Genomic DNA, 25,890 nt, shown 5'->3' with positions numbered 1-25,890 from the left:
AAACAGACCCAAAATGTTAAGATTTTATTTACAAAGCTTCTTTGTTGCACAGAAAGTAAAAATGTGTTACAGTCTTGGTGTAACTGGTAGCCACAGCTGGTTGCCTCACCAATCACAGCTATCCACGCTACAGCAAGAGTCTTACATGAAAACCTAACAACGCTTACAATTCTGTTGGGGTGCAGTCCCCAAGCTTGGTGGTGAATTTCCAAAAGGGACTAAATGGAGGAAGGCGGAATGTCACAGGAACTATTCTTTGGCTCTTTGGGTGGGTGGGTGTCCTGGGGTTTGTATCACAGCTACCTTTTTTTTTTTTTTTAAACAGCTACCAATCCATATGATGAGCAGTCCAACCAATACTGAACAGTTCTTTTTTTTGCAGATTATTTGGGTTCTTAATCATCTTCTCCTTCATCATCTGTTTCTCTCTTCCTCTTTTCACCTTTCCCGCTTTCTTCCTCCTCTGTACAATAACAAAAATTCACTTTGAGACAATTGGAAAGGTATTTTGCCTAAGTTATAGCTAACGAAGGTAAAAACAATGAATTTTTTGATGGCTGAGATGATAAAAAAAAGATGCCAGCTTAATCTGATAGTCAGGTTGTTAATTAAGAGCTATTAATTTTAAAAAGCATAGTGACCACAGAACCAAGAAGGCAAAATGCACAGCAGCATCTCAAATCACAACAAAGTTAAGCCAGTTTTCTCAATTTTAAGTTGCAGTCTCCCAAATGTTTCTTACACTTGTTGGTCCAATGAGAGATTTGCTTATCAGGGACTTTGGAGTTAGTTAGCCTGTTTCCTTGTTTATAAAATGGGGACCATGGTACTAACTTGGAGGGTTACTCTGAAGATTAACGGAGATAACAGAGTATTTAGCCTTGAACATGGCAAGATTCAAATTGTAGCAAGTTGATATTAACTAAAAAGAGATTTCTAGATGCCTCAGGTTTTTGAGACAGAGACCTATATATCATTGTTTTTTTAACTAGTAAAAATTCATGGCTATTAAATGAAATTAACTAAATCTGTGTCAAACTATGTTCCATAAAGCTCTTGGAAGGCAGAAACCAGGTCCTAAGGATTGCTCTTCTATCACTGTAAATTTAGTCCAGTGCGTGGCACAGAGAACAGATGCTGAAAAAAAAATTGAACCAATAGAAAGCACAGCAAACCACCTGGTATTCTGAAACCTATATATGCATGAGAATCTGTGCTTTCAATGAGTAATTAACAAATGGATATTTCACTGGTTTGGGTTAAGGTGGAGAGGAATAACACTAATAAAATTGGAAAGGTGATATGTATACATTCTGCAAAAATTATGACACAATTACTAAGACTTTTTTAAATGAAAGAATTCAAATCACAGAAATCTTATGCCTGGCAATAATCTGAATGATGGGTTCTAAAAACATAGTTCAAGTGTGGGGACTGAAAACTGGGCCTCCTTCCCTCAGAGAGACAGTCTTAATTGCTTGCTACATAGAGCAGGTGAACTACACCAGAGTAGACACGCTGACAGGGCTACACAAGGGCCACCAGGGCAAAGGGCATTTTTTTTTCTTCTCAGTGGTTGTGACAAATTCTAAGTTGATGGGACAGCTGCCCCATACCCCGATTTTTAGCTGAGGAGGACCAAAATGCATGCTTCACACTCACCTTCATCCTCATCCTCATCCTCATCATCTTCATCTTCATCAACTTCTCCATCATGTCCAAATTCTTCTTCCTAAAGAATAGTATGGCAATTATCATTATTAGATTAATTCTGCCAAGTTGAGAAGTACAAAAAGGATAAATTTCCCAATAAATGTAACAATCCATCAAGGAGAAAACTTTTGCGTTTTTATCTACTTTGATGTACTGAGATATGTGGGTTTCTCTTAATAAGCTTAATTTAAATTTTTCTTTAAAAATTGCCCAGCTGATGTGGCTCAGTGGTTGAGCATCGACCCATGTACCAAGAGGTCACGGGTTCGATTTCTGGTCAGGGCATATGCCCAGGTTGCAGGATCGAACCCCAGTAGGCAGAAGATAGCTGATGGGTGATGTTTCTTATCTCTCTATCCCTCTCCCTTCCCCTCTCTCTAAAAATCAATAAAAACATACTTAAAAAAATGTTGCTTTTCAGAAGTAAGCATTTCATTTACCAGACATGCTTAATTAGTATACAAGTTTAAATGAGTAATTCAAGAAATGATTTTAAAATCTTGAATTTCAAAACAGGTTTGGACAAAGATTTCTACATTACCATTGTTATAAAATGTTTCCTTCAGGAACTTAATTTCATTAAATACCTTATGAGATTATACAAATGCTCAGCCTTACTTCTGTACAAAAAAAGAACATGTTTTTGGTGACGTCTAACTTTCCTGGCCTGTTGTTTTCACAAACCTTCTTGAGGGTCAAAGTTAAGTCACTCCTTTCTCCTGTCCTATGGCATTCAACTCCTTACTGACATTGTGTTACTTAGGTGTTCCATTAAACTAGACTACCTGCTCTTGCAGGGTAGGACCACGTTTTTAAAAAAACGTTATTACTTTGGAGAGAGAGAAATAATGATGTGGGAGAGAAACATCGATCAGCTGCCTCCTTCACACCCCCTCTACTGGAGATTGAATCCACAACCCAGACATGTGCTCTGACCAGGAATCGAACTGGTGTCTTTTTGGTACATGAGACGACGCTCAACCAAGTGAGCCACACATGCCAGGGCAGGACCACATCCCTAATTTAACTTTGCATCCCTAGCTCTTTTAACACAGAAGGCGTATATTTGCTGAATTAGGCTGAATATATAAGAACAAGTCAAGACTTGGTAAACATACCCTTCCTTTCAATACAACAAAGGAACAGACATACCTTTAGTTCTGAATGTTTGCAGTTTTCTCACCCTACTGAATGAATACTCAACTCACTGCTTCCTCCCAAAGTTAAAGGGTTAAAACTTACCTTGCAGAGCCAAGAACTGTGTCCCGTAGCATTCAGTAAGCATTCCATTTAGTATTTATTAAGAGGGTGGGTTTATAAGAGCTAAATTAATCAAACTGATATTAGTCTACTCAAACGTGTATTATTTTCTTCAGAAGGCCTTTCTTTCTCTTCCTTTCCTTTCTTCTTAAAAAGGAATCTATACTTTTAATCATTTTATTTTATTTTTTTTCTTTTTTTTCAAAATATATTTTATTGATTTTTTACAGAGAGGAAGGGAGAGAGATAGAGAGTTAGAAACATCGATAAGAGAGAAACATCAATCAGCTGCCTCCTGCACATCTCCCACTGGGGATGTGCCCGCAACCCAGGCACATGCCCCCGACCGGAATCGAACCTGGGACCCTTCAGTCCGCAGACCGACGCTCTATCCACTGAGCCAAACCGGTTTTGGCTACTTTTAATCATTTTAAATAGGAAGCAGGGAAGCAGAGTTGCACTGACCTCCCCACTGACTTCATCTTCATCCTCTTCTCCTTCTACATCTTCGTCTTCATCTTCATCCTCTTCATCATCAAATTCTTCTTCCTCACCATCCTCATCCTCCTCGTCCTCCTCATCTTCTCCTTCTGAAAACAGTCCAAAAGGAATTCATTAAATACCCTTGATGTCCCATGAGGGTACATCTGCTAGATGTTGAGAAATTATGGGTTGGTCCACAGGACAAATGCTGGACTACACCAACATCAGGGGAAACCGTGAACCACAATTACCCTCTTGCTCCCAAGCTGCTGTAGCTCAGTCCTTTTGTCCTACAGAATCCCATAACATCTGGAGGCCAGGACTCCTGGGAGACTAGATGGACACTATAACACTTTATCCAGTGAATGGCATTTGACTCCAAGTAAGGAAGGGGGAAGAGGGTAGGAATGTGTATGTATAAAACATGATCAGCTATGAACCAGAACTATTAAAGCTTAGTCATGGGAACATGAATGTTTTACTATTTTTTCTACCTTTGTCTATGTCTAAAATTTTCCACAGTAAAAAGTTACAAAAAATTAAAACAAAAATATTCTTCTGAGGTAAGGGTACCACGACAAAGCTGCCCAAATGGGGAGCTTGGGAGATGCTGACTAACAACCCTGTGACAAGCTGCGGAGGCAAGTTGCGAGGCATCTCCATACTGTGTCTCCATTTGGTGGAGGCTTCTAGCCAAGCAGTTACCTCTCTGGTCCTAGAGCTTGCTGTGCTCTCTTCTGCCTCCTGGCCTCTCAACACTCTTCCCTCTTCTATTTGGCTAACACGGATTCAACCTCTGAATCTCAATTAAAAATCACTTCCTTGGGCAGATAAGCCAGACCTCCGAATCCCAGCTCGCACTCTCACACAAGCACCTGATTCTTCTCCATGACCACACACCTTGCTCACTTGTGATTATTTAACACTTTCTTCTTCGTAGTAAGCTCCAAGAGGACAGAAACCATGATGTGGTTCTCAGGAACCCTCCACCCTCCAAAAGTTTTCTTTACAGGCTCTTTCACAGGTGGCCATTCAGCCTGTTTAAAATGAACCTCAACAGACCACAGGAGGCACAAAGAGTTCTTAGGGATAACTGAAAACCTGTGGTGAGGGGAACAAGTGACAAATATTTGGAACAAGGTGAGATGTCCTATTTTGTGACATCTTACGAACTTCGCGGCCATGAGTTTGACATGCTTGTCTTACATCCCATCCTCTCTCTTTTTGCCTTATCTCAAATCTCCTGCAAAATCAAACTGTAAAGATGCTTCCAGATCACAGCACCAATAATGGCACCAAGTTGCCTGATGTTTTTTCCTCCTCTGCTTTTCTTAATCATTTGTCTTGTATATTTTTTATTTTAAAGAAAAGAGATATTTAAAAATAATCATGAGTCTAAAAGCTAACTAGATGTAAAAAACCTTGGTCAGATGTCAATGATAAAAACTATCTTCTAAATCCATGTTATATCCAGAGATTATTTCCCTTATTAATGAAAAATGGAACCTAACACATAGTACTTTGAAATCATCATCTTCTTAGACCCTAGTAATATATTAAAGGCAGGAAAGCTATTTTATTTATATTTGGATATAACAAACATATCCAAGTACCTATGAAGTTTTAGGTCCTTTGAATAAAGAAAAAAGCCCTGACCCAAGAAAATAATCATAGCATAGTTGGAAGGGACAAGAATAGCAGAGAGACAGGTGCTACGAAAGAGGTAGCAAGGGGATGTTCTAGCATGTTCACGAATCTAATCTCTCGAGGGTATCAGGAGAGTCTTCCTGGAAGTGTTGACAAAGATGAGTTTTGTAAGGATAAGTAAGCAGTAACCAAGGCAGGGGAACAGCTAGGAGGAAGACAGAAATGATGGTCTCCTTAGTAAACTGTAAATCACAAGTACTTCAATGGATGGAGCAGTCCATGATCTCTAGGCTTGAAATTTAAGACATTAGCTAAACAAACCATTTTTATTTGGAATCATTTAAAGGCTTCAATGTCCCAAGCACTTATTAAAATTAAACAGAAGTTGTAACTCCAAATTAAATGGAATGCCTACATGTATGCATATAAATTCTTTTTCTCAACAGCAAGAACATTCAGCAGCTTTATCAGGACCCTTGAAGGCAGAAATTAGGTTGATGGAAATAATGTCCAATTACCTTCATCATCCTCTTCTTCATCCACACCGTCCACCTCAGCATCTGAGTCAGGAGCTTCTCGGTCCTCTCGGTCATAGCCATCCAGGTAAGTCAGCTGGGGCAAGAGCTTGAAGACACTCTCTCGGTAGTCATTCAGGTTAGTAAGGACCCTTGAAGGCAGAAATTAGGTTGATGGAAATAATGTCCAATTACCTTCATCATCCTCTTCTTCATCCACACCGTCCACCTCAGCATCTGAGTCAGGAGCTTCTCGGTCCTCTCGGTCATAGCCATCCAGGTAAGTCAGCTGGGGCAAGAGCTTGAAGACACTCTCTCGGTAGTCATTCAGGTTAGTAACCTCACAGTTAAACAGATCCAGGCTTTTCAGACATTCCAACTTTTTCTGAAGGATTAAAAAAACACACTTCCTAAACCAAAGGAACCTAAGCAACAAAACCCATCTCCTAAGAGGTAAAAGTCTAGGCTCGTATTTAATTAGGTACTACCCACTCAACCTTGTACATAGGAAAACATTTCAACTCCTTTGCAATCTTTATATTAGAGGCCACTAGAGATTTGTAACTAGTCCTTTCCTTCTACATCTACCCTTCTCAAAGAACTGTCATTTTTTTGGGCAGCATTAGTCTTAAGAAATATGAATTTGAAAAAGTTATTAAAACTGGATCTTCTTATAGTACCAGACAAATCAGAGAATTTGATAAATTTGGTTCAAAACTAAGTTCAAATATTTGAGTAATCAAAAGCCCACTAAGAACTTGCTGGGTATCAAGCAGTCTTCAAAGCTCTGGGGTAGTAGTATGGAAGAAAACTCATCCAACCATCAACTCAATCTCAAGGTGCTTGACATTTCTACTTGGGAACACAGATGTGAAACACGAGAGAACAGAATATAATAAAGCACAAAGTTTAGTGATGCAGACATTTTCTGGAAAGACAGGAATCAATACAGGTTAGGGAAAAGGAGTTTAAACTTCAGAAATAAGAAACATTACACTCTTCTTCTTTTTGAATTTTTGGGGAAATGATTGACACTGTTACCAGACTTTTCCATGTAAAATTCTTTTGGTGTTATCATACCTTGAAACTTTGTTGAATAGGAAAATTTCCAGGTATTTTACTCATATCTTCATCTGTTATGAAGTACAATTTACTGGTATTAGTACTTCAACCCCACATCTATTAAGTTTTGATTAAGGGTTAAGAGGTTGGGAGGACAGAGATATTATTACAGGCAAGTTAGGAGACAGCACCAGGACAGCAACCCTCTTAGGGAAAAGAGAGAGTGCAAGCTTATAACAAGCAAACACAAAACATGAAGCCAGGTGCCTTTTAGAATAGGGGCAATAAGCCCAGAGGGCATATGCTATATAGCTTCATAAATGTAACTTTTAATGGTTCTGAATCAAGAGAAAAGGCTTGAAAAAAAAACAACATATGTAATATATATTTGGTTAATCCTCACCTGAGGATATTTTTCCATTGATTTTTAGGAGTGGAAGGGAGGGTGAGACAGAAGTTGCAAAAAATAAATGTTGGTGTTTAAAGTCTATGATGCTTTATTTGGGAAAGCTATTTCAACATTCACAGGGACCTAGAAAGAAATGCAGATTAAACAAAACCTTGTCTCCAGGACTTGAGGTATCTGTGTAATTCTAGGGAGTTACAAAATGATTTGAAAAATCTTTGCTCTAAAGCAGGGCTTGGCAAAAGATTGTCTGCTGGCCCATTCCAAACCATGGCCTGTTTTATTCAAACAGAGCCACACTCATTTGTTTATACATTATGTATGGTTTCCTTTGTGCTACAATGGGGAAGCTGAGTAATTGTGACAGAGACTGTATGGCTGACAAAGCCTAAATGATCTATTATTGGGCCCTTTAGCAAAAAGTGTTGCTGACCGCTGCCCTTACAGAATCTTCATCTTCCTGATCAAAGATGAGGTTCCCACACTTACTTTACTTTCACTGAGCAGCCCTTGGGAACATAGAGCCAGACAGGGAACACAGAGTAGGGTTACAGCAATAGGAAACTGTACTCCTCAAAACACCAATGTATGATGATCCAAGCAAGGGTTTGTGAATCAAATAATGTGCTTATGTAAGTCAGTCCCCTGAGGTCTTAAGAAAACTGTCCCCAACCCTTCTTAGAGCTGCTTTTATGTCATGCAGCTTTCAGATTAGGTTCCCCACTGGGCAGGCCCTGACCTCCAGAAGCCCAGGTATGAATTCTTGCCAAGAAGAAAAAAAAATGCTGAAATGCCACCCCAGACAACTAGATAGCATACTGGGAACTCTTTTCTCTTCACAAAACAGTTGACCTATACCAGCTAGGATACAACAAGTAAATTTAGGCAGCTTTCCCAAAGAGGCTCCGTCTAAAAATTCATCAAAGGAATGAGCCATGGACTCCTCAAACTTATTCCCTAGGAAAAGATGCACAAAAATGCATACAACCCCTGATATTTAATGCTCTACAGTGCCCAAGGCTTTTCTCTAGTTTTACCAACTATCCCGGGGCACAGGCCCTCCACAGCTCTGTTTCTGAAATTATGACTCTGTGATATTTTTGGCTACTTCTTGAGAAAGGACCCATTATAATCCGGACATGCCAAACAGTATGCTAGAAAACTAAGTTAAAGAAAATAAACAACAAAATCACAAATAACCATAGTATTCTAGAAACGTTTCAAGTAGTAAAATTACACTTTAAGATCCCAAATACACTACAGACAGATCGTTCAGGATCCCAATGTAATGTTTAAGTACTGCTAAAAAAAAAAAAAATCACAAATTTTTATCATATAAATTTGGCCTAAAACTAATAGGCTAGCCATAATAAACATTAAACATTTTATTAACAATAATTTTGCTTGCCTTCTTAGAATTTAGAAGGGCTTTTGGGGATGGTTTGGATGGCCCAGGTCTCTTAAAAAAGGTGTCCAAGGAAGTTTGAAATGATGCCTTCTTTGTCTCTCGATTAATGTCCCTGTAGCAAGCAGAGGCATTCACAATCATTGCATTGACTGTTAGAACTGGGCTCAATGTAGACGGTGTTCAAAATGTTATGTGGTTAATGAGGATGAGGATGGTGTTTTTCCCCACTGAAGAATACTATCAGAAGTAAAAATTGATCCAACATTTCCCCCTTTCACCTTCTGCTACAGTTATATTTTATTCTAAGTTCTAACTTCAGGAGACCCACCTAGCACCACTAGGAATCTGAGAAACAAGTTCAGAGAAGGGCAGGAGCCCAGGCTTTTCCAGAAAGTCCTGGGTGTGCAGCTCTGCAGCTCTCACTGGCCAGCCAAGTGTGTGACTCTGGACAAGGGATTCAGCCTCTCCCAAGCCTCAGCTTCCTCTTGTGTAAAATGAGGGCCATGCTATTTCTATCCACTTTGTAGAAATGTTCTTTGAGGATTACTAATGAGATAACATACATTAAGCATCCACTATAGTGTATGGTATGTAGCAGATCCTCTAAAAATGATAAAATACAACAATTATTTCTCATTCTTTACTATCCCAGGGAACTGAGACTTTCTAAGTCATCAAAGGGCCCTCATACATCTCTGATCAGGTCAGGAACACCCAAGCAAACAGCTCCCACACACTGCTTCTGCGCTGCCTCTGTCTGCTAGGGCACTGACAAAGGCTTCTGATGAAACATTTAAGGGGACCCAGGTTGTTATGAGAATCAGGCAACAGCCAATGATCTCGCAAGGAAAGGCACTACCTGGTGTTCTGTCCAGAAAAAAAGGGGTTCCTGTGCTCACAGTGACCCTGGATTGACAGGCCTGTCACTAACACAGACAATGAAGATTAATGCAGGGGTCTGACTGGGAGACCATTAGCACTGAATTTCGTGCTCCTGTTAAATAGCTCAAGTCAATTTGGATATGAAACAAAATTGTAGGTAAAAAGAGAACAGTGCAAAGAACGGTGGATTTGGATTTGAATCCCTATTCTGCAAATTATCATGTGACTATTAATTAAGTTTCCTAAACTTGGTTTTCTCTACAGTCTTTCTCTTCTGTGGCTTATGAGGATACAGTGGGCAAAAGTTAATGTCCTTGAATTCAGCAAAACTCAATAAATGTTTGTTTAAACATTGGAAATGTGGACTGGTTTTGAGAAAAAGAATAGAACCAGTAAAAATGAAGGAGCCTAAGTATCTGGGTGTACTTATCTACAGTAGAAAAGAGGGGCAAATATATGGAGTAAAGGTAGGAAAGAGGCTCCCAACATTTATGAGAAATATGAACTAGACACAGTTCACTTAATGAAGTGTACACATAAAGTGACTAGTAAAAGATGCTTAATCTACATTGGCGCAGCACCTCTATTAATTAGGAGGGAAAGACCCTAAAATTCTGACAGGAAACCCTCTTTATTGAAAGAAGTCATAATTTAACCTTATCTTCCCTTGAAATATTAATAGAACATCCTGTACAACTAATATGAAATCCAAATATTATAAATATACTGTGACATCAGAAAAGATGGATAGCAGAGGATGGCTTATTCTCTTGGGTTCTGTTCTTCTGCATCCTGAAAGGCAACTCCTACCTACTGTGTAACCCTCTCCCAATTAATGTTTGGAAGTTAATGGAAACACTGACTTTATGTACACCAAGTTAGCATCATTAAAATGGAATTCTCCCTGTATGCCAAATTTTTAGAATGCCACGTTTAGGTAAAATAGTCATTTATCAATCTTGAATTCATAGACATTTCCAGGTGCCAGCCAAAAGAGGAGCCTGTGGGGCTCCCCCACACCCTGCATTAAGCCCTGCCTCTAAAAGCTCTTTTATGGCCACCACAACTTCCACCTGGGCTGGACCCCATTAGCACAGCTTTCCAGCTAACAAAGCAAAGTAAGTGCATTGCCTTATTTTATTTCCAGAACTCCTAAGTGAGGAAACTGAGGCCCAGAGAAAAGAAGCAATTTGCCCAAGGTCACACAGCAAGTCTGTAACTCGTGACACTTAAACTTAACTAATTTTCCATAGCTTATCCAAGTATGTAAGACTGAGGAGGATTTGGGGGTTCCCATGAAAAACTTTGGGCAACAGTGATCCAGCTAGCGCCCAAGATCATGAATTAGGAGATTTAAAACTTATTGGAACTGTCCTTGGACTTCTGTTCCATCTGCAATTCAGATATGCCACCCAATATAAACAGCTTTTTCTAGAAAAGTATAGAATAGCCTAGCCAGTCTGGGGGGAAAAAAAAATAAATGTTTAATTTCATAAACACATGAAATTTTAAAAGGAAAAAAAAAAAAGAAAAAAAATAACTCCCCTTTGAAGAAAGCCACCACAGTATCAGGTAATCAATTATTTCCAATCACTTCCCTTACTATAAAGAAATATGAAAATGAAAATGACCAGTAAGTCTCGGTTTCCAAATTCTTAATTACTTACCAAAGGTTCCAAGGTACTGATATCTTTCAGTTTATTTCCACTTAAATTTAGATGTGTGAGATTTGGAAGTTTTTCTGCCAACATGTCCAGACATCCAGAGATTCTATTGTCACTGAGCTCAAGCTGTGAGAGAAAATGCACACAAGACACACACAAATATACAGAGAGACATATATCATTAAGGTGTTCTAAAGAGCAAATACAGTTTTTAAATACTTACCAAGACCAAACAATCTCTTTTTATCAGTGCATGTATGTTCATTTTGTTTGATTAAACCCAAATAAGTAGTTTATGGATCCCAGCAACATTTCCGGGGGAGGAGAGACAGAATAGGATGAGAAGTGTTGTGTTTTCTTAACCAGATGCTAATTATAACAGTTTGCTCAAGTGAATGTATTTTCTAACCTAAAAAGTGGGTCACAGCAAATTAGAATTCTTTAAGAAGTTGTAATATGCTATACTTGCCAGGAAGGGTAACTGGTCCATGCATTCTAAGCAGCTTATTTAAGTGTGTGCCAAGCAAAGCTTGCTGTGCCCACTTGGAACCTAATCTGGTCCTTACAGCGTTGACACATTGTGGAGTTCTACATCTGGAAGCCACCAGGGAATTTGCTCTGACGGCTGTAGGAGGACAAGCCCCAAAACACACCCTTAAAGAAGCTCCATGACCTCAGGAAAGGGAATGGGGCAACAGCTTCAGGGCTGATACAACCAACTCCCTGGAGGCCACTTCTTGCATAAACCTGGCCTTTACAAGAACCTACTCTAATTTCTTAGCTGCGGGTCAAGTAACACAGCAAACGGTGTGCCAATAAAGGAAATGAGCCTTCAGCAAGAAATATTAGAGTGAAAGATATTGGAGCATGGAAAAATTAGATGGTCGAGAGCATCTAATTCAAATTCTTCATTTTGCAGATGAGAAAACTTAGACCATACAGCTGGTATCAATCCCCTTTTTAAATGCCAACAACAGTAATTATATCTAACCCTTACTTAGTACTTAAGTGCCAGGTACTATTGAAAGCACTAGAAATACTACATGATCACTTAATCTCACAATAAACCGATGGGGTAGGTAGAATTATTACCCCCACTGACAGATGAAGAAAATGAACTACAGAGACAGTGAAATATGCCAAAGAGCTCACAGCTGTTACAGTGGTAAACCTATGATTTGAAGCTGGGCAGGCTAGTTTCAGAAGAATCCATGCCCTCTGCACTATGCTGCGTACCTTGAAGAGCATGAGAACATCATGTAATTTCATCTATAGCATGCAATGAAATAATAATGAGCAGAACAGAGGAACTCTTTAATTTAAATAGTTGTTGAAAGAATGAGTTTAAAAAACAATTCAAGCCGAAACCGGTTTGGCTCAATGGATAGAGCGTCGGTCTGCGGACTGAAAGGTCCCAGGTTCGATTCCGGTCAAGGGCATGTACCTGGGTTGCGGGCACATCCCCAGTAGGAGATGTGCAGGAGGCAGCTGATCGATGTTTCTCTCTCATCGATGTTTCTAACTCTCTATCTCTCTCCCTTCCTCTCTGTAAAAAATCAATAAAATATATTTTAAAAAATAAATTAAAAAAAAAACAATTCAAGCCCAACTAGTGTGGCTCAGTGGTTGAGCATCAACCTATGAACCAGGAAGTCACAGTTCGATTCCCGGTCAGGGCACATGCCCAGGTTGTGGGCTCAATCCCCAGTGAGGGGCATGCAGGAGGCAGCTAATCAATGATTCTCTCTCATCATGTTTCTATGTCTCTCTCCCTCTCCCTTCTTCTCCAAAATCAATGAAAGAAAATATATATATATAAAAAAATGAAGTCTGGTGCTTGGGTGTTATTAAATATTTCAGGAGAATGCAACATTTCCGAAAAAAATTTTCCTTCCAATGTGATATTCCAGTCTAATATCTAATCATCTAGATTTAAAAATATAAGTCTATAATAATCAACAAAGCCCCAAGTGTTACCTTTATTGAGATATTAGTAAATCAAAATAAAAAGAGAACACTTATTTTTGTTGGTCAGAATATCAACACATATGTAATACATCCTTTCAACATGAGTATCTTAGGGAGCAAAAATAACAAGGCAATCCCGCCAGAGGACTTAATGGCACATTTATTTGAAATAAAAGCAATGTGTAAATTTAGGAAGCCTGTGACATTTATACACCAAATTTCTTTCAGATCCTGTTTTCTTGTTATAAAACAAGCCATTCTGGGGTAGGAAGAAAACAAAGTCCACATCAACTGTAAGAACATCTATCTGCCTTTTAAGTCTGATTTACAGATGTCTCCATTCCTCCCTCACTAATTCTATAAGTAACAAATTAAAATAAGACTTCAAAAGGATTTGATAAAGCCTATATACATACAGATGGTCACTGATACATTTACTTTCTAAGTCTGACATTATACTGACCATAATAATTCAGGAAGATATATCAGGATGCTAGGAAAACAGAACACAAAACACATACTACTAGGATCTGCTAGCATCAAGTTTATGTAGATAGATAAAAAGACACCAGTTGTTTACTGAACTAATCAGAGCTTCCAGTGTCACCAATAACCCATGCAAATAAAAAGGATGACTCTTGAATCTCTAAAGCACATACTTACCAGAGGAAAGGAAAAAATTTACCAATTTAAATATAACATGATTCTTTGATATAGGAAGCAGGGCACCCTGAAAACCATGAGGAGTACCTGAGCATTTATTACTTAAATAAAGCAAATAAAGCATTTCTTGTTTTAATTCATGTACATAAGCAAAAAAACAAGACTCAAAAGCAAACTACAGGAACAGCCTACCTGCCCCTTTGCTTAAATTTGATTATGAATTTCTTTCTGTGTGTATCTTTGTTTAGACAGTTTCAACATAAATTCCCTAATAAAGTGAATACCTAAACATAATCACATACCTTTCTGAATGTTAAAAAAAAAAAAAAAGGTACTGGGTTAGGAAATAGGAAATATGGATTCTAGTTTTGGCTCTAGCCACCACTTTTGTGGGTGGCTTTAGGCAAATTACTATACCTTTCTAAATTTACTGATGTGTCTATAAAATAAGGGGCTAGGCTGGGAGATGAAGTTTCTCCCAGTTTTGACATTCTGGAGCTCTGTGACAGATAAATATGCAAGGACACAAGAAAACATGTCTCTTGTTTTTTTAAAGTAGGGGGTGGAGTTAAAGGGCAATAGTGATTGGTTTGCAATTAGACCAATGAAGAGCTAACAACAGACCATCAGCTAGGATACAGAAATACAAAAGCTTTGTTACAATGGATTCTTGCAGCAAGTCATAGCACATTTTAAACTTCTAGTCATTAAAATTATGTAATGGGTTTGAATTATCAAAGACTATAAATCTGAAAAGTCTTTACTACTCAAACTCATCCTTAATCAACAAACATAAAACATGAGTGATAGGCACCTGTTTCCTAAACCAGAGCATACTAAGAACAAAATGTATCTAAGATTATAACACAAATTTATAACTAATAAATTATTCACAAAATAATTATTCTTCATAACTAATATTTATTTAGCATCCAACATGTATTATTTCCAAACATCACAACAATTCTGTAAGGTCAGGTGGTATCACCAGTTTACAGGTGAGGAAATTGAGCCTTACAAGGATTAAGTAACCTGCAGATCACCCATCAAGGAAATGATAGAACTGGAATTCAATCCCAGATATGCCCAGTTCCAAAGGCTATGTGCTTTCTGCTACATTAAATGCTTCCTTACAGGTAAAACCATGTATTTTTCCCTTCCTGGTATGGTTCCTTTTTACTGTTAAAGAAAAAGCACTCACCTTTTTCAATTTTGGTAGTTTGGGGAGATTTGAAACTGAAATCAAGCCTACATTTATTAAACTGAGGAACTCTAAGTTCACAAATTCATCTGTTAAGCCCTCAATTTTCCCATCATCTGATTTGCAATTGTCCAGGACAAGTTCTCGAACCTGTAGATGACAAAAGAAAAAAGGAAAAGACAAGCTTTCAGGAACATACAGAAAAAAGCAAAAACTTCTACCATAAATACCCAGCAAAAACACCCACATATAGGGGCAGCCTTTAGATCACAGTTATAAATAAATGAAAAATGATTAAGCCTTTAGAAACAATATACTAACAGATACCAAGGGTGGAATGTTACACCACGAATAAAGATGTGAACTCTTTCTTTTCCAGAGACAGAAACTACAGTTCATAAGATAGAAGTGAAGAAACTGTATCTCCCCTATTTCTTTTCCCAAGTCTGTTCCCTTAGGGTTAGCTTTAACTATAAATGCAGAGTGAAGATACCCCTCACCCTCTTTTAGGCTGAGTCTATCTCAAGGCCCAAGAAACGGACACAAGGAAAATATAGAAGTTTTACTTTTCCTATCAAGATCACTAGGAGATGTTGGCAGCACTATACATTTCCACTTGTGGTATTATTAATCTTTACTAAGATTATCTTGACACTTGGAATGGGTTAAGTGAAGTGTCAAGGCCTTAATTCAAAACAAAGATCAATTTGGGTTATATGTGAGAATGACAGGCGAGAGACTGTTAGACATTAAATTAGGTTCCTTTTTCAGACATAAAATCTCCTTCTTTGGAGATCCTGAAATTCAGAACTCAAATTCATCCAAGGGTATCACATCTGAAGATTTTGAATACTGATTTAATAACAGTCTACAGTGTGAATACTATAATAATCCTTATTGCCATTCTTGCTCTGTGGTTGACTCTGAAACTTGCAATTTTTAACACGTTCTGATCAATTTACAGTGATGCAAATTAGTTTTAACTGCCAAAGGCATTCTTGCAGTGAATCTACCAAGTTTAATAGCATTAATCAAGCATGTATACGGAAGGGAGATGCTGATAGCTCTAAAATGAGGATAGGAGCTAGTGACATCTTCATCCTCCCATACAGAATCTAAGGATCCTACTCTATTAATTGCTATCATTTATTGAGACCATACTTGTTATTCCTGGCACCACCACATCCTCCCCCCATTTACAGAGAAGGAAACAGATTTATAGAGTCTGTGATACCCACACCACCACAACTTCTCACTTGTTTCTTCATTATTTCTCACTGCCTTATTTCCTCCTCAGAAGCCCTGGTTTCAGTCAGGATGCATGCAATCCTATTGTACCTTTTTCCTTCCTTCTACTTTTCTCTAGACATCTCTGCCATTCTTCCTTCTTCTGATGAAAATCAGCACATGTGAAAACCTAAGAAGTCACCTGGGGAGAGCTGGGCTATGGAGACAGATGCCTGGCTCTGCCACTTATAACCTGTGTGACGTTGGGCAAGCCACTTAACTTCTCTGTGCCTCGGTTTCCTCATCTATGAAGTGGAAAAAAATATTACCCACCTCATGGAGCTGTTGTAGAGCAGTGCTTGGGACATATTAAGTGCTGAGAAAGTAACCTCTCAGGAAAGAAACTAGGGGAATGCCGTCTACTTTATTCGTATCTATATGAAGTTTTCTTTTTTTTTACTAGCAGTATTCCTTTTGTATTAAACACACACACACACACAGCTCCCTAGCCAGCTGCTCAGTGGTTAGAGCGCTGGCATGCAGACCAAAGGGTCACGGGTTTGATTCCTGGTCAAGGGCACGTACCTGGTTGCAGGCTCAATCAGCCCTGATTCGGGCATGTGCAGGAGGCAACCTGTTGATGTTTCTCTCTCTGTTATTTCCATTTCCCTCCCCCTCCCATCCATTCTCACTAGAAAAAAAAAAAAAATCAATGGAAAAAATATTCTTGGGTGAGGATTAACAAAAAACAACAAAAAAAGAAAACCCCAAAATATCAAAAAAGGTCAACTGTTATTGCCACCCACCTAAGTAGTATACTACAACGCCACTAAAATGGGCCCATTTGGTTTAGGGCAGTGGTTCTCAACCTTCTGGCCCTATAAATACAGTTCCTCATGTTGTGACCCAACCATAAAATTATTTTCGTTGCTACTTCATAACTGTAATGTTGCTACTGTTATGAATCGTAATGTAAATTTCTGATATGCAGGATGGTCTTAGGGCGACCCCTGTGAAAGGGTCGTTTGACCGCCAAAGGCGTCGCGACCCACAGGTTGAGAACCGCTGGTTTAGGGGATTTTCTATGATTGTATCTGACAGAGAATCCAAAATTATTATACAGAATGAAATGACCCCAATATGCCAAAAGCCAAGTGAGGAGGAATTAGCCATATTGCATCTTAAGCCATTTTGCCTCCCAGCTTACTGGGTGAAATCACCTTTTAGACAATTTCTCTCAACCAGTGAAATTCCACTTTAACTAGAATTATAAAAAAACTACCATAAAGCACCCTAGCCACTTTGGCTCAGTGGATAGGGCATCGGCCTGCGGACTGAAGGAGCCCAGGTTCAATTCTGGTCAAGGGCACATGCCCGGGATGCGGGCTCGACCCCCAGTGGGTGGTGTGCAGAAAGCAGCCAATCAATGATTTTCTCTCATCATTGATGTTTCTAACTCTCTCTCCCTCTCCCTTCCTCTCTGAAATCAATAAAAATATATACTTTTTAAAAAAACTACCATAAAGCATTTAAATGTGATGTACATGTTTGCTGAACCAAATTGCAGAATAGAAATCAAAGAGGAACCTGGGAGGGAAAAAATATTAAAGTGGTTCTTTTTACTAAAAAATTTTTTTCTTGATTTTTTAGAGAGGAAGGGGGAGAGAGAAACAGATTTGTTGATCACTTATTTATGCATTCATTGGTTGATTGTTATGTGCCCTGATGGGGATCAAACCCACAACTTTGGTGGGTCTGGATGATGTTCTATCCAACCAAGCTACCCATCCCGGTCTGTTAAAGTGGTTCTAATTTGCAGGCTTAGCTGTTGAGTATAGAAGATGATGGAGTGGAACTGAGGTTCTGGTTTAGAGAAATGGGAACCACATAGCTTGAGGGAATAAGAAAGGAACAGCTTGTGGAAGGGTGTAAGGAATAACAAAAGGGATACCAAGTTTAAGTTTCCTATGGGATGTCCAGATGAAAGGATCCCTAGGGAACTGGACACGTGGGTATGGAGTTCAGGGGAAGTCTGGGTTGTGAATTCCATATTTGTGAGTCACCAGGACAGACAGTAGTGGGAGGCTGGAACTCCTAGGAAGACCGAGGATGGAACCCTGAGGAGACGGAATCCTGCAAGGGAGACTTGAGAAGAATCAGGAAATACCCAAAAATGAAACATGAGCTTAAAACATCCAGAAAGGCTTATGAAAGAAGGCACAAGAAGTGATTGAAAAAATTAGAAAACTTAAATGCCCTTAACAAGAAAATAATTTCCTGGATACACTGTGGTATGTAAAATGTACAGAAAGTGTTATTTATGTAATACATCACACATTCACTTTCTTATCTATATTTATAAAAGCTCAGTGACTGAATGGCGGAACGACCAGAACAACCGGTCGACCAGTGGCTATGATGTGCACTGACCACCAGGGGGCAGACGCTCAATGCAGGAGTTGCCCCCTGGTGGTCAGTGTGCTCCGACAGTGGGAGAGTCGCTCAGCTGACTGGGATGAGTGGCGCTCCCACAGCCGGCTGATCCCGCAGGCCACGCCCCCCACCAGTGCACAAATCCATGCACCAGGCCTCTAGTCCTATATAATAAAAGCTAATATACAAATCGACTAAACAGTGGAACAACCAGTTGGTGGACAGACAGTGCCAGGCCAGCCAAGGCAAGTGCCAGGGGGCAGAGGGAGGGGATGGCGATGGGGGGGAGGCAGAAGAGGGAGGCCAGATTGTGGCTTAGGCCCGCTCCCCAGGCGGAGCAGGCCTAAGCCGTCAGTAGGACATCCCCTGAGGGCTCTCCCCCTCCCCCAAGTGCACAAATTTTCGTGCACCAGGCCTCTAGTATGTACATAAAACCTCACAGAAATAATCTCTCACAGAAAGTAAGTGGCTGGGAGACTTTTCTCTAAAACCTTATTTTGTACTTATTGATGACAATGTTAATCTATTTTTAAAAAATAAAGATAAAAACAGTCACTGCTAGTCTTTTAAAGTACCGAATAGGGCAGTGATGGCGAACCTTTTGAGCTCGGCGTGTCAGCATTTTGAAAAACCCTAACTTAACTCTGGTGCCATGTCACATATAGAAATTTTTTGGTATTTGCAACCATAGTAAAACAAAGACTTATATTTTTTATATTTATTTTATATATTTAAATGCCATTTAACAAAGAAAAATCAACCAAAAAAATGAGTTCGCGTGTCACCTCTGACATTCGTGTCATAGGTTTGCCATCACTGGCATAGGGGATTGAGCAGATGATGAAATGAGAGAAAACTTGGATCTAAACAAAATCAACTTTCTGATCATAAACATACATTAAATGGAAAGCATATTAATGTTCATTACTATTGATATTTTGGTATATTTTTTGTCTTTCTTTGTGTATTTTAAATATAGGCAAGGTAAAACTGTATGACTTAGCATACTTTAAAATAACAACTCTGCTCTGGCTAGGTAGTTCAATTGGTTAGAGTGTCATCTCAAAATGCCAACGTTGTAGGTTCCATCCCTGGTCAGGACACATACAAGTATCAACCAATGAGTGCATAAATAAGTGGAACAACAAATTAATGTTTCTCTCTAAAATCAATTTAAAAAAAACAACTACAACTCTGAATATCTGTTAATAACTAAATAAATTAAAGTGTATGGCTGTACCATAAATTACTTTACAATCCTCCTTGTAGAACACAGTTTCAATCTTCCCTATTATAAAAAATGCCATAATATCTTATGTAAAATCTCTTCTGTAATTAGGATTGTTTCCTTAAAAGCTATTGCGAGGCAAAAGAATATAAACATTTGACTCTATTATTGAGTTATGAATTCTTTATTTAAAACTCCTCTTTTTTAATGCTTTTTTGTGACCTTTCTTGATACATGAAAATTCTAGATATCTGCATTTATACTTTTATTGAGGATATTGTTTTTACCCTAGTAAGGAAAAAAATAAACACCCTAAAAGAGACGTTTACAAAAAAAAGACAAGCCATAAAATACAAATCATCAAGATAATAGACACTAAAAAAAAATGTTCAATTACAAGAAATAATATAAATGCATATTAAAAATGAGACATATCATTCTACTCTTGTTGGAGCCAGGGCAGCTCTTCTTGTGCAGAAGACAGCTAGGATGGGCACCAATATAGGTGAATTTATAAGTGGGAGAGCAAGAAGTTCAGGGAATGTACACTGAGACCTTTAATTTTCTCCATGAGTAGAAGGCAACAGAATTTACTGGGGTGAGTAGGGCAGAGGGTTGTATGGCTCAGTAGAGAAAGCATATCTCTTCACTTTTCTAGGAAGACTAAGGATGTAAAGAAATGTGCTACCCTCCCAGAACAGGGCTCCAGAGGCACAGTAAGAGGACAGAGCAAAGTGGGAATTACTGCAGAAAGCAGAGACCATAGGAGGGGTCCCACTCAGTGCTGAGCCAGAATATGACAGGTCTGGAAAGCTTTCCATCAGCAGTCTTCCAGCCTGTTTAAAGTTTTAAACAAAACTTTGGTGAGGCCCTAGCCTAGCCGGTTTGGCTCAGTGGATGGAGTGTCGGCCTGCAGACCAAAGGGTTCCGGGTTCGATACCGGTCAAGGGCACATGCCTGGGTTGGGGGCTCAGTCCAACGTGTAGGAGGCAGCCAATCAATGATTCCCTCTCATCATTCATGTTTCCATCTCTCTCTTCCTCTCCGAAATAAATAAAAGTATATTAAAAAAAAAAAACTTTGGTGAAAGGTATGTTCTCCCTGGTACTTTGTCAGCAGCATTTGAAATAACTAAGCCTCCCTGAAGTGTGAAGGGATCCAGATTACCTTGCAAGGGAGAACACAATTGTCCAAGAGTTTGCATGGGGCCCAGGTGGTGTGGCTCAGGGGTTGAGCGTTGACCTATGAATGAGCAGGTCACAGTTCAATTCCCGGTTAGGGCACATGCCTAGGCTGTGGGCTCAATCCCCGGTGGGGGGCATGCAGGAGGCAGCCGATCAATGATTCTTCTCATCATTGATGTTTCTCTCTCTCTCTCCCCCTTGCTTCCTCTCTGAAATCAATAAAAATGTATTTTTTTAAAAAGAGTATACATGGGCCAGTGTGTGTGTGTTTGTGGGGAGAGGGAGGAGTGATAGATAGGCATTGCCTCCCAATCTAGATTTAGAATACATTGGCAGGTTCTAATCAAGGAGAAATGACCCTAGTTTCCCCTTCTTATGCCCCAAATCTTCCATGGCTACTACCTAAGAAGGGAAGGTTGGGCAGGCACTTGTACATTTGTGTATACAACTTAGAGGAGCTATTTGGTCCAAAATAGTTAGTAGGCCTTCTGCTCAAAAATAGATGTTTTAACTTTTGGGGTCAAATTCATGCTTCTTCACACCTCATGTTCCAATTAAATATGAATTTAAGGTATAAACACTTGAGAACTAAAACTCCATTATTTCCTATTTAAACTTTTGGGTTGTTTTTTTGTTTTTCTATAGCTATCAGCAAAACACTGCTGTTTTCATTGAAAAATTTGAGCTATACTATAGCCTAGTTATGGGGACTAGAGCTGGGAGCCACAAATGACATTAAGCAATTTTCCTTCCACCCTCTCCAATTTGCTCTCATTTCCCACTCTTCTTGCTACACTAAAAAAAGAGATAAGTTTTACCTAACTGGTTGGGGGACCTTCCCCAATTACAAGTTATCCTTGTTACAAGAGGGGAAAAAAAACTATGGAGAAATTAAAGATCATTTAAAATTACCAATTACTTTAATTAGAAAATATAGCCCTAGACAGTTTGGCTCAGGGGATAGAGCATTGGCCCATGGACTGAAGGGTCCCGGGTTAGATTCCCACAGTTCCCAGTCCTGGTCAGGGTGTATGTGGGAGGCAACTAATTTATGTATCTCTCTCACATTGATGTTTCTCTTTCTACCCCCACTCCCTTCCACTCTCTCTAAAAATCAATGGAAAAAAATATTCTCAGGTGAGGATTAGAAAAAAATATTACATAATTATTGTACTAAGTGAAATAATCCAAAAAGGTAGAAAAAGTAATTCCTGCTACTCTTGCTAATTTCCATTCTTCTGAGTTAACTACTGTTCAAACCTTCTATCCTACTGTTATTTTAAAAGAATGTTTTCAGCTGAAACCGGTTTGGCTCAGTGGATAGAGCGTCGGCCTGCGGACTGAAGGGTCCCAGGTTCTATTCCGGTCAAGGGCATGTACCCGGGTTGTGGGCACATCCCCGGTGGGAGGTGTGCAGGAGGCAGCTGATCGATGTTTCTCTCTCATCGATGTTTCTGACTCTCTGTCTCTCTCCCTTCCTCTCTGTAAAAAATCAATAAAATATTTTTTTTAAATGAATGTTTTCAAATTAACAATAGAACAGATTTATATTAGTGGTTCTCAAATGTGTTTAGGTGGCAGAAGTAATGGCATGAAGTAAACATCCATATCCTACTGGTGGGTAAAGGAAACCATTCTAAAAAGCAATTTGGGCCCTAGCCGGTTTGGCTCAGTGGATAGAGCAATGGCTTGCGGACCAAAGGGTCCGGGTTTTTGTTTTTTGGTTTTTTTTTCCGTTCAGGGCACATACCTAGGTTGCCATTCCATCCCTGGTCAGGGTGCATATGGGAGGCAACCAATCGATGTTTCTCTCTCTCCCTCCCTCCGTCCTTCCCCTCCCTCTCTCCCCCACTTTCTCTCTCAAAAAAACCAAAAACAAACGAACAATTAAAAAAAAACAACACACTAAAAAAAAAAAAAAAAAAAAGCCCGTATCCTTTTATGTAATGATGTTTACTTTGAATTTATATTAGTTCACACAAACACTCCATCCTTGCTTTTGTTCCGGCCCTCCGGTCCAGTTTAAGAACCCATTGTGGCCCTCGAGTCAAAAAGTTTGCCCACCCCTGCTCTAGCCACTGAGCCAAACTGGTCAGGGGGGGGTTTGATTCCGATCAAGGGCATGTACCTTGGTTGCAAGCTCCTTCCCGGCCTGTGCCCTGGTTGGGGCTCATGCAGGAGGCAACCAATTGATGTGTGTCTCTCACATAGATGTTTCTCTCTGTCTTTCCCTCTCTCTTCCATTCTCCCTAGAAATAAATGGAAAAATATCCTCAGGTTTGAATTAAAAAAAAAAAAAATTAAAAAGCAATTTGGTAGAAGATAGAGATTCACTTTACGAGATACTCATTTCAATACTATTTAAAATAGCAAAAAAAACACACCAAACTTCTAACCACCCCATGGGGATGATTAAATTATAACCAATGCAGACATTAACAGTGAGGCTATAATAAATAATTACATAAAAAGATAAAGATGCTTGCTGAATTTTATTTATATAACTAAATAAATGCTACACATCAGAATGTCTAAATGGTAGAATGGGTAGTATGTGTGAGATTTCTATTTTTAAATTTTTGCTTCTCTATATCTGCTACTTTTTTAGCTTATTTATATCATTTTTTCTTCAATGAATATGTATTACTTATACAAGGAAAAAACACAGTTAGCTGCTGTGCACCCAATTAGAATATCCCATTGAGCTCAAAATTACATCAAAAGAGACAGAACAATAGATGCCAAAAGTTGGGGGAAATATGAGGAAAACCTAATTTTTTTTGGCCCAGTAAGTTGGGACTAAGGAAAGGCTATTCTTATTTATGGCCTATGAAATATCTCGGTCTAGCAAACAGCCCAGCATGTTCCACAGGGGCATGGACTGTAACCCCAGGAACTGGTTGGCTTTCTAACTTTGAAGGAAAAACTCAAGCAGAGCTATTATCAGGCTACCTGTCCCTAGATGCAGAGTTAATAATAAGGTGCTTGTACCAGCAATTTCTGTGTTGTATATGGTATGTTTTAGGTCTGTACAATTTGTTCTCAGTGAAGTACAACACAAATATTTTACATAAAACATTTCCTATCCTTGCTTATACTTTTAAATGGTTATCACCATTCTTTCTTAGCCATTTTTTCCCCTATGAGAACACACCTCTGATATAAAGAGCTTTTCTAGACTTAGAAAACACTGAGTTACACATATATTTTTAGTCCTCTCCCCCTCAGAGAAATGAATGTATCTGTGTTTATAAAGAACAAGGCTAGACCGATAGATGAACTGAACCTGTTATCTTAACCTAGGCCTTTGGCCAAAGAACACAGGTAAAGTGTTACCAGGGTCTTCTGCAAACCCCCAAATAAAATAAGAACAAAAAAGCCATATACCCTAACATTTATGATCAAACTTCCACTTACCCTCCTCAAACACTTAGCTCTCACTAGATGATATTAAGATCAACCATGGAATACAGTCTTAGATGCATTTAAGAGCTTTCTGTTCATACATTCAATGGAGAAAGAAATTTTCTTCCTTCCCCAAATGACGAAAGTCTTCAGAATCCTGAAGGCCAAACCTACTTTCTAAGAGCAGGTCCCACACAAACATAAGGAACCATGTGACTAGTTGAGTTTGGTTTTAAAGGAGTCATCTTGGAACTTCTCATTAGCCTTAAGAATAATGCTTTTGTGCAAAAACACTTTTTTAACTCCTCTTACAAATATTTCCCTTCAAAATCTACAGCATTGTTTTCTCCTGGAAAAGCCTTCTGTTTAAGGTCAAAGCTTTCCTCTCCTCTCTTACCTCCTACTGGCCTCAGTCTCCCAGTCAGATCCCTGGGGGGCACCTTCCTGATCCCCACAGTCGGGCGGCTCCCAGGACCCTCAACAGGCCCCGCAGGCGTCTGAGGCCGCGGGGAAGGGGCCCGCAGCGCTCAGCCTTGTTCACACTGCTCTTCCGGGCCGGCATACTGTTGGCGCTCAAATATTTGTTTAATAAACCGCCGGATTACTGCAGGCTTGTGCTGTCCAACAGAAGAGCTAGCAGTCGATTGTGGCTTATGAACACTTGAAATGGGGATCCGGCAACTGTCAAACCGACCTTTTAACCAAATTTTAATTAAATAGCCACACGACTCTAACCTCTGACAAGAGGGTAAGGTCTGTTGATTACTTAAAAAATTAATACTTGCACATATTATGTACACTTTTTTAAAAAGCAATATATCAGTTACCTCATATACAAAAAAATTCAGTATAGTGGGAACACCAGCCCAGTTCTATTTCCCAGAGGGAGCAACACTGCTGTTACTGAGCACCTTATTTATTTACTTGTTTGTTTGTTTAACTGTCAAATGCTGTAAGTCCCCCCACTCTCCTTTTTAACTTTTTGTCGAATTTTTTGGGGTGACATTGGTTATTAAAATTATATGGGCTTCAGGTGTATAATTCTGTAACACCTCATTTGTATATTGTATTGTGTGTTCACCCAATTCAAGTCTTACTACTTTCATAGTACGTACTTTAGCTTAGGCACAAAGACTTCAAATTCTGGATTTGAAAACCTTTAGATCCACGTGGGTACTTTTGGAAATTTTGGCTAAATTTAATTAGCCCACATTCTATTGATTTACAACTACTCAGTAATAACGTAAACTCCCGAAATTACAAATCAAAATAACAGCGTGAAGCAGCTTAACCCTTCCGTGTACGAGCACGTGGCCAACACAAAATGTCTGACTGATGAGCCGACGGGACGAACGTGACCCAACCTCCACCTCCAAAGCCGGGGGCCTGGCCAAGGTGCCCCTGTGCTGGGGCCCAACAGGGGCGCTCGTGGCGGCCACGCGGGAGGGGGGCGCCCCTAACGTCACCGGCGGTGACTTCGTGCACGCAGGACTGAAGACCGCGTGTGCCCCGAGCAAACCGGGCTGGATTCCCACAAGTCG

At 39.4% G+C, this 25,890-nt stretch overlaps 1 protein-coding gene across 1 annotated transcript in view; it reads right to left on the bottom strand.

The window, feature by feature from the left end:
• ANP32B (acidic (leucine-rich) nuclear phosphoprotein 32 family, member B) overlaps positions 1–25,890 on the bottom strand; it is a 27,455-nt gene continuing 1,565 nt past the window's right edge. Inside the window, exons 2-7 of the mRNA XM_005870642.1 lie at positions 14,873–15,022; positions 11,044–11,166; positions 5,814–6,003; positions 3,439–3,563; positions 1,663–1,732; positions 1–463 (exon numbers count right to left, since the gene is read on the bottom strand). Coding sequence (XP_005870704.1) covers positions 396–463; positions 1,663–1,732; positions 3,439–3,563; positions 5,814–6,003; positions 11,044–11,166; positions 14,873–15,022 — 726 coding nt within the window. The 3' untranslated portion in view covers positions 1–395. The remainder of the gene's footprint in view (positions 464–1,662; positions 1,733–3,438; positions 3,564–5,813; positions 6,004–11,043; positions 11,167–14,872; positions 15,023–25,890) is intronic.

The sequence above is a fragment of the Myotis brandtii genome, unplaced genomic scaffold, assembly GCF_000412655.1.
Source record: "Myotis brandtii unplaced genomic scaffold, ASM41265v1 scaffold320, whole genome shotgun sequence".
NCBI lineage: Eukaryota > Metazoa > Chordata > Mammalia > Chiroptera > Vespertilionidae > Myotis > Myotis brandtii.
Note: the sequence above shows the minus strand (reverse complement) of the source record. Positions and strands in the feature narration are given on the sequence as shown.